Source organism: Dermacentor albipictus, chromosome 1 (genome assembly GCF_038994185.2).
Source record: "Dermacentor albipictus isolate Rhodes 1998 colony chromosome 1, USDA_Dalb.pri_finalv2, whole genome shotgun sequence".
In the NCBI taxonomy this organism is placed as follows: Eukaryota; Metazoa; Arthropoda; class Arachnida; order Ixodida; family Ixodidae; genus Dermacentor; species Dermacentor albipictus.
In genome coordinates, this window is record NC_091821.1 from 164576730 (window position 1) to 164586540 (window position 9811).

General features: G+C 42.1%; 1 protein-coding gene across 9 annotated transcripts in view; it reads right to left on the reverse strand.

Moving 5' to 3' along the window:
- LOC135911392 (MAM and LDL-receptor class A domain-containing protein 1-like) overlaps positions 1 to 9811 on the reverse strand; it is a 265122-nt gene that overhangs the window by 137152 nt on the left and 118159 nt on the right. For all 9 annotated transcript variants that reach the window (XM_070528718.1, XM_070528725.1, XM_070528726.1 and 6 more), the window contains 6 exons: positions 6281 to 6483; positions 5881 to 5971; positions 4800 to 5057; positions 4511 to 4642; positions 3822 to 3967; positions 1952 to 2036 (listed from right to left, as the gene is read on the reverse strand). In XM_070528718.1, coding sequence (XP_070384819.1) covers positions 1952 to 2036; positions 3822 to 3967; positions 4511 to 4642; positions 4800 to 5057; positions 5881 to 5971; positions 6281 to 6483 — 915 coding nt within the window. The remainder of the gene's footprint in view (positions 1 to 1951; positions 2037 to 3821; positions 3968 to 4510; positions 4643 to 4799; positions 5058 to 5880; positions 5972 to 6280; positions 6484 to 9811) is intronic.

The following is a 9811-nucleotide window of genomic DNA, read 5'->3' on the forward strand; positions in this document are numbered from 1 at the left end:
TATTAGCTCTTATTTACACCTAGAGCACCAGTATGTTGGCACCATCTGTTCAAAATATTGTATACGTTGCAAATAGAAGTGACTGTTGCTTGGTTGAAATATGTTGTACATGCCAACAATGCCACTTGTTCTAATCAGGTTCTTCTCCTCGTTGAGGTGCACATTACATCATTGCTTCGACTCATTCGTCAAGCAAGCTCGCTGTATCAGAATACGCCCAGTATGCATGTGACGAGCGTCTTAGCTGGCGGGACGATACGGCCGTTATCAGATTGACGCGACGTACGTCGCACAGTCTGCAATAGCCGCGACGACCGCCACTTGATCAATAACCCCACGGTGGCTCCCCATAAATAAAGGACCAGCAGCGTCATTCGCTTCGACAACCACCAACCATGCTGTCAGTTTTGACGCCGCCCCTGCCGAGCAGTATTTCTTCTACTCTTTCCGTGCGCAAGCTCGTGCAGTCATTACAGTGAATTAATCACAGTATGCGCCTGTTATTCCAAGTCCCCCTGCCTTCGTCAATACATTTTTCCCCAGCTGTGCCGGCATCGTGGTTCCTGATCTACTTTTTCTATAATTAATTATGACTCCGCTACCCTAAGTGCCTTTACGTCTAGAGAGGGAATAATTAAATAAATAATCTTGCACGAGAGGCTGCTTGACAAGTCTGCTTTCTACGTGATTAGAGCGTAGTTCGTAGAATAATGCTTCCGCTCTTGCTTTTATTCTCGCCCTAAAGCGAAGCTTGCTTTACGAACCCTTCTAGAATTTCCTAACCCTGGCTGTGGGGGGCTGCTGCTGCTGTCTCGCCGAATCGCTCACACTTTGAAAAAAGAAACTGAATTATGCGCCCGATGGCGGCATCGAACTTCCAACCCACAGCGCAGCCACCCGATGCTCTAATCGTTAGGCCAGAATCACGTGCACACTTCTATCGTGCCAACGCCGAACTAGCCCTTTCCGATGATCGCTGCATGCGTAGCAGTGCGCGAGAGCACACGCACCCGCGCCAGTGTCCTTTACGCTGAAGACACAGAAACGAAAAGGGCAAATTTATAGCATTCAACCGCATCATGGAAGGTTCGCTTCACATAGACATCAAGATGTACGTTGGATCTGCATATATATGCATATTTTCTTTGTTTCAGTTTTCTTAATTCAACAGAGCACTAAATCACTTCTCTACGGCCCTTTTAGACACAGTAGTAATGTTCTATCCGGTTATCACGAGAGTTCGTACGAGTCGTGCGAATTGTCACTCGTGGAAGATGTGCGCTGACCATGCCCTGAGGCACTATAGCGCCATACGTCCCAACGTGGCAAAACGGAATCTCAACGCCACGTAAAATCGTATCGCACGAATCCTCCAATTAATAAATAAAATAAATGTTCGCTGGTTTCTGCCTACAACAGGCGCAAATGTACTGCCAACTGTCGGGGATTCTGACAGCATTCATTCGCCTGCCGCGCTAACACCGAAAAGGAATAGCCTTCGCACTCAGTGCAGTACATATCAAGCGTCAAATTTACCCTCAATTTTGGATTACCCTATAGCGTCAATAGGACTGGGTAACTACACATCGGTAATCTATTGCATAAACATGGTCTCGTTAGTACGCTTTGCACGGTCTCTCTCTCTCGTGTCCTTATACCTTAGCTCAGTTCTCTCTACACACGTGCTATAAAGCTACTCAAAAGCTCTGAATGTGTGCTCATCTGCAAAATGCGATTCACAACTCTGGAAAATTCAGAAACCATGGGCGATTGAATTCAAATGTGCGACACTTATACCGCTGATCTGAAGTTGGTTCCCACCAGCCCCACACCAGCATTGCAAGATAGCAAATATACAAGGTGGTCCTGCTAGTAATCCTTTTCCTGGCAAAACGCATGTTATGAAGCTAGTTGCGTAATGTCTACAAAGGAGTCGAGTACTTTCACATACCTGGCATGTCGCAGCCTTGGAAAGATATGTCGTCGATGGCAGTGTAGCTGTCGTCAGTTGGAGAATCATAGCCTCGTAGGAGTATCTGTGAATTGTGCACAAAATCATGCTTATTCTTAACCTAAGCATCACAATTTGGCGTGACATTGAAATACTTGCACGTTAAAAAAAGTTAAAAGGATTCGTTTGGCCAATATTTCGCGGCTTTTCAGCCATTTGATGTGCTTGAATGAATTATAAACCGAGCAAGCTTGAACGGGAGTTCACATTAATATAGTGCTCGAAAACAAATAAAAGCAGACGCGGGAACAACACAAGCTCTATCAACTTGTTTTTAGACTGGGTTGGTTTAAGTTGGTTGACATGTCATAACCACGCAATTATGTTAATGTTGTGTATATTAAAGTAACTCATGTGTGCATTAAGATAGTGCATGGGTCGTCCCCACTTCTCAGTTATACTGGCGGATATTCATTGAGCGCAAATGCGTAGATACCTCATTACCAAAACCTCCGTGTACATCGTAAGTCATCGTGCGCGATGCACGTGTAAAATCGGACCACTACCTTGTACTAAGGTCAGCATGAGAAAATGCATGATAGCAAAACAAACCAGCAGTATTACAAAGCACAAATGACTTTAAAAATGTGTACCTGTATTTCGTAAGCTATTAATTTTATTTAATTATTGTGCCAATAATTAGTCAATTATAGTTGATTGTGCAGTCAACCAAACAGTTAATGGATTATTTAAGCAAGGATTTACCTCAATCTTTTTTCAGCTCAATGTTCAATGCGTTATTTAGTTAATTATTTGGTTAAATAAATACATCATTGGTCGGTTAGCTTAAATAATTAATTCCTTATTAAGTAATTAATCTTTTAATTGTTTTTAATTGTCTAGTTAGTTAGTTAGTTTGTTAGTTTGTTAGTTAGTTAGTTAGTTAGTTAGTTAGTTAGTTAGTTAGTTAGTTAGTTAGTTAGTTAGTTAGTTAGTTAGTTAGTTAGTTAGTTAGTTAGTTAGTTAGTTAGTTAGTTAGTTAGTTAGTTAGTTAGTTAGTTAGTTAGTTAGTTAGTTAGTTAGTTAGTTAGTTAGTTAGTTAGTTAGTTAGTTAGTTAGTTAGTTAGTTAGTTAGTTAGTTAGTTAGTTAGTTAGTTAGTTAGTTAGTTAGTTAGTTAGTTAGTTAGTTAGTTAGTTAGTTTGTTAGTTAGTTAGTTAGTTAGTTAGTTAGTTAGTTAGTTAGTAAATGTTATCCACATTCAGTATGAATGTCAAGGCAGAAAATGTAAGCAGCGAAAGGTAAAGACATAAAATAAAGCAAGTAAAACATACGGAGGCAAGTTGATATTGTATAGTGTAAAGCAAACCGGTGGAAAAAGAAACACTAGCAGAACCCTCCTGTCACCCGAACTGGTAACTAAAGTTCGAAGCTCATCCCAGATCGTAGGAGATCATAAATAAATAGTAGTCCTAGCTGCACAATGGGGCAGAAAGCTTTGCGTTGTCGCTTTACCTTTCGCTAAACATGCGCCGACAAGCAATAACGCTGATAACAAGTGAATCGTTACTGGTATCGTTTTTGCGTCGCAAGGACGTACCAAATAAGGTCTAGTTCTGTCACTTGAATTTCAACACATCGGCTTTTCGACAAGCCGCCTCCGCGGAATGCTGTATCACAAGCGGCAGAAACTTCGTCCCAGATCACTTAAGCATGCATCCACGTTTCAGTGATAACAGCCAGGACTCGCCTGTATGTTGCTACACAAATGCAATGATGTGCTTTAGGATTCCTTCTTCAATATACCTATGCGGCTGATTTATCTCAACTCAATATACAAGCGGCCTTGAAGGCAGTGACGTATTCCGTTACCTGCACTGCTGAGCGGTAACGTCCGAGCAGAAATTGGCCTTCGTTCCACTTTCCTTGTTGTGGGTTTTCAGCAAGTTCCGAAGAATCCCAGACCACAATTTGAAACCCGTTAACGTGCAGCTCCATCAGAAGCTTATGCGTATTATCTGAAACGACCAGAAAATATAACCTTATCATGTTCAGGCCCTCTCTTAGCCTATATCCCACCAAGCCTAGCCTGTCTTACACAGTGCTTCGTTATGTGCCATTATACAGACTGGGCCTGGTATCGGTAACTAGGCTCGCACGAACAACAATGAAACCAACGGGTATAAGATTGATGTACTGCTCTTCACCTTGCCCAATAAAGGATATAATCGTATTTTATCTAATAAGATTTATCTAGAATTAAGGACGCCTATTCTGGAGTAACGTTTGCTCTGTTTTGTTTTCACATTTCAGTAGAAAACAGACTGTAAGCAGAAAAAATACGTTCCGAAATTCAGCCGCCAAGATCAAGGTGAATAAAAAAAACGAAAATGGCGATAATTTCCCCCTCTGCGCCCGTTTCTCAGGATAACGAGTCTTAGTCAACGCTGTTTTTGAAAGACGATGGTGCTGCTAGCTATGTAACTGAGTGCCCATATAAAAACGAGTAACGCAGCTTCGTGCACGCTCGACACACATGAGACATCGCGCTGTAAACTTACCTGGAGCCCGGTAGTTGAACCAAAATTTGACGACACACAGGTGACCCGTGTTGTGCAGTGTAGGACTGGACGCCTCAGCCACCATCGTTTTTCCTTCGATTCCTTTACTCGCTCGCAGGAGGAGATAGTGACCTGCAACATATTGTTCTTTAACTAATCCCACCCAGTGGGCAATGCATCGTCACTCACAATTTGTTGCACATTATGACAGAGAAAAAAATAGTATCAACTGCAAAAATTCCTCTGTTTACTCTGCGTTCAGTCGCGAAAAACAACGCCATCCACTCACCACGTTGCAAGTTTGTGCTGTGGTCTCTCGTCGGTCCCAGAGCAGCCGCAGCCTTCTGCCTCTTCCAGGAGAAATCATCGTGGTGGAGCACATCTGGCCCATCGACTGACCATCCGCAGGTGGCGTTTTCGAACGAGCACGAACCGCAGTCCTGCTCATCGGAGCCGTCCGAGCAGTCCGCGATGAAGTTGCACCGTGCTTGGGCAGGGATTTTTTCTCCAGATTCAGCGCACACGAACGGTGGCTTCACTGGTGTGGCTGTCGATGCATTCAGTATTATTAGTTCTGATACGAAGTCAAATACCTCAAAGGGGTTTTGCAACCAGGCCTTGCAGCGAAGCTATGCGTTGCGTCATATGGGATATGAGTTACAAGTGAATAGAATACATCATAGTATAATCTCGTTGTATCAAAATGAACAGGAAAGTGTAATGAAACATTTTCTTTTTACCCTACCCGTATAATCATCGTATGTTTATTTTATTTCATATCGCTAACTCAATTGATTCAGCAACAGCGTCTACGAAGCTCCTGTCCTTGTAAAAGAAAAATAGCATTATGGTTTTACACTCAGACACCCTTGATTTCCTCGCTCTGTTAAGTGCATATTTATTTCCACCAGTCGCTGCCTCTCCTTTGGTTACCCGTTTGTCTTTGCCAAATCCGGACTTCTGGCGACTGAATAGTGTTAGTTTCGTATTAGCACCTAAAAGTTAAGTGTTGTTGGCCCTCAGTTCTAAATGGCAGCATATACAAACGAAGTACGGGTGGCCTTCTGCCTACCTGGAAGTGCATCTTGTCATATATTGATGCTACAAGCATACCTTTAAGTATATCGTAGGAGTACATTTTGTTGGACTAGTTGGTGAAACATAGTCATTAAAAGACGAGCTTAAATTAACATAACGCAAACAAGCTTTAAGGAAAACCATGTTAAGTTGCATGGTGCGTACATGCCGAGTTTTCATGATACTAACGGCACTGCACATATGAAGTAGTTTATATAGTGTGATATAGCTCGTAGTTCGTAATTTGTGTTCTGCATAGCTGTCCAATATTTTGCCTTCTATATGCTGCTTACGTGTAGTGTAGCAGGGGTACTGTAGAAGCTTCAAGTCGTCAATAGCCGCGAAGGCATCAGGTCTACCACCAGAAATGGCTGATATTTCCGTCTGCAAAAAAAAAAGGGGGGGGGGGGGGAGTGTAATAAGATATAGCAGCACCATGAAGCGTACCCAACGAACGTGCGATGAAATAAACGAACGACTGAAAATATTAGGAAACACTAAGAAGATCAATCACTTGGATTTTGAGGCTTTCGAGGCTTAAACAGGTTTACCACGTTTTTTTTTTTTTTCAAATGCCACTGAAAAGCATCAAGATTAAGATCTACGTATTCTGCAAATGAGGCGTTCTTATGCAGTGTGCTCTACAAATGTCGTTTGCCAACACAAAGTGAGAGATCAAGTTAGAGAACTCACGTTTGTTGGGTCGACTGCAAAAACGGCCCGTTTCCATTGACCACTGGTACTTGTCGCAAGAGGGACACCGCCGGCTATGACTGTCAAGTTGTTTGGCTCTTCTGATATGTAATGCCACAATGTAGCACAGCGGTACCGCTGATCCGTCAACACAAGAGTGGCCTGCTGCCCTGGGTCATCCTCCTTAAATAGCAGATAGTGGCCTACAAGTGAAAGTTTAATAAAATGTCATTACTTCCACGGTAGCGAGCTTAGTTCTCACAACACCCACGCACCTCTGTCCCTTTTGCCGCTTGCGCAAGGCAGTAGATGGTGCGACAAAATATGTCGAGCCCATACGCTGCATTTGAAATAGGAATTTAACAGCTTCTTTACATTAACTTGCTGCCCAGATTGGCTGACCCAACAGTGTTCACAGCCGCACGAGAAACGCGTTGTCGGCGGCTCTGTCATATTAGGCGACCAACAATTATTGGTAAACGTGTAAATAAGCTGCCAATTATAGACTTAGCAATTGAACAACACACCAAAAGACGCATAGTCCTACCGAGCCATCTAAGCACACGTCGGAAGGTGCCTGATGATATACTCAGAAAAACAAACACGGCTGCGCATGTTGGCCCCAACACTGTCGCTCTTCTACACACACACACACACACACACACACACAAACACACACACACACATATATATATATATATATATATATATATATATATATATATATATATATATATATATATATATATATATATATATATATATATATATATATATATATATATATATATATATATAGTTGTCCCGACTACCGCAGGCAGGACGTGTGTCGAGGGAGCTCCTGGACAACGCTTTACCATGTGCTGAACGCGGTTTAACTAATAAATCCAAGTCCTCAGAGAGGTGCAACGCAATGCTAACGCAATTTTATGATATTTACTTCTCGGTGGCCACTGAATTTTTTGCTCCCAAGTTCGACCCACTGGACAAGAACACTGCTGTTGCTATAACGCTGCTGTGCGGTGTGACGCAAGAGGTTTCGCAACCTTTAGGTTCATCATTGCTTTAACCAACCGTTGGGAAGCATGATTCGCGGTGAGAAAAGACCGTTGGCGTAAATGAGCAACAAGCAACTGTAATTTGCATGGATCACTGGATAATAAGGCTTCTTTTATAGCATTTCGAGCTAAATTGTCAAAGTCCCCTGAAGTATGTGCCAGCGTTAACTGCTGTAGCTTTTTCCCCATTTCATCTCTGCACCTACTTGGTTTTATTGCACGTTGCTATGACTTGTCACTTTTACTTTTTTTTATTGTTGTGGTTAGCTGATACGTACCTCTCGGACCTCCTTCTGTAAGTTTAGCTTTACATTGTTTTTCACTAGGAACTTAACAAACTTGATCCTGATTGTAGCTCTAAGCCTTGATGTGGAAGCAGCTTCCGCCGTTAACGGTGTTACTGAGGCTTTGCGTCAGTTGCTCTTTATAATTTTTTTTCTCAATTTGGCTTTCACCTTCAATACCAAATATATTAACTTTGCTACACGGAGTTCGATACCTCAAAATTTTTAAGTGCGGGAAACTTTTACGTAAAGCCCATCGTAGCGTTTTTATTTTATACGCGGGAGCATGTTATCAGTTGTGGATAGTTAGGAAATGCAATCACTAATTATTAATTTATTATAATAATGACCTTGCACTCAATTATCATTTCACTGTATTTTATTTTGCACGAATGCAGTCTCTGTCACCATAAAATAAAGGTGAACAAGTTTTTCTAGTGTTACTTGATGTAGAAACGTGTTTAGGCTTTGCAGGTTTAAACAATTAAGGGTCATTGAAACGGTCTGAAGGCGAGCTGCTTGTTTGCATCCATGGTAGAGAAACAGCGCTAAAAACACGGATAGAAGGAAAAACACAGGATTAGCGTTGACTGCCAACGATTGCTTTACTTTGAATGCACACATATATATGGGGGAAACAAAAGGGAGGGCGGGGGGGCGGGGGGGGGGGGTTCACATGCCTTGTCGCATGTTGTGTAGCATGGCATGTTAACCTCCCTCCTCATTTGTTTCCCTCCGCCATTCCGACTGCCATTTCAAGCTATATATGTGTGTATTCCGATTAAAGCAATCATTCGCAGTCAGCGCTCAACCTGTGTTCCTCATTCTGGCCGTGTTTTAGCACTGTTTTTTCTACCATAATTAAGGGTGTAGTTGGGCTTCTTTCCTAACTGCATTGTTGCATTGTTTACAAAAGGAAGACTGCATTCGCTTCCGTTTAAAATGGCATTTCTGTCCCGTAACTTTGGAGCCGCCCATTGGTGCTCCTTCAGAATCATATTTATTGTGACAAACCTACAATACCAAATATATAACCCAGCTTTGCGGTATATGTTGGGGAGGTTTTAAAAATATGGTAGCGTTCGAATTTTATATCACTGCCTTTAATATTTTACGACCATTCCAACTACTGGAAGAACATTTAGACAATATTGAGGCATAAACCTGGAGCATCTAGGGAGGTTGGGTGAGGTAGCTTTATGGCGCCACTCGTGAATGGACGTACGGTCAAGTCAGGAGCTTAGAAAACCTTTGACAACTACCACTGGGAAACTAGCGTATCTAGCAGAAACTATATCACCATCCTATCGATGGCACTCAGCTTTAAAAAAGATGACCGATGGCTTAATCGAGTAGTTCCTAAAATCTCGATGTTGTTCTGTTGCCAAGTAACCCGGAGAAGTATCAACAGTTGTTACGCTAGACCTTACATTGTCTTATCCCAATTTCTGGAACTGTATCACCCAATGTTGCTGGGCATTCTTCACGGGAGCTTACCAGTTGTGAGGGAAATAAACATTTGTAAAGACCGCATTTTCGGCAGTCCTAATTTAAGGAGTAGTGCGGTCTGCTGGGCCAGTTGGCGCATGATGACACTGCAAGGGGTTCCAGCAAGTACTGACATGAACACAAGAAAGAGAAACGCACAGGACAACGATGGATACAATTCAACTAGTAATGAGAAGTGAGCAGCTTTGAACTATAGGAGTCAGGCGTCACGAAAATAACAAAGGCATCGCGGCTCCTACATAAAATACGTCGATTGGCGAAATATTCTTCGTCTGCCATCTTTATGTAAAACATTTACCTGCCCACTATACAAAAAAAAATGACGAATGTGTCAAAGTGCAGAGAACAGCAAGAGGCGGCAAATATCACTTAGCACTCTTGTATGTATATTTGCGGGTGTGTAAGAGTACTTGGTGACGTGTTCGACTGCGCTAACGTTTATGCTATGCGCCTCCAACGTTAAACCTTTATGGGCCACAAGCACAATAAAAAAGAAAGAAATCTTCATGCGCAATCCTAAAAATTGATTCCATATATAATCGTCTTACAACTCTGATCACGTACCGAACGTTGCTGGACTAAACTAAATTACATGCTATAAAGTAATTATATAAAAATAGAAAGGGTTTCTGCGAAGGTATAATGTGATGGTTTAACGAGCATGTTGTGAATTTATTCAC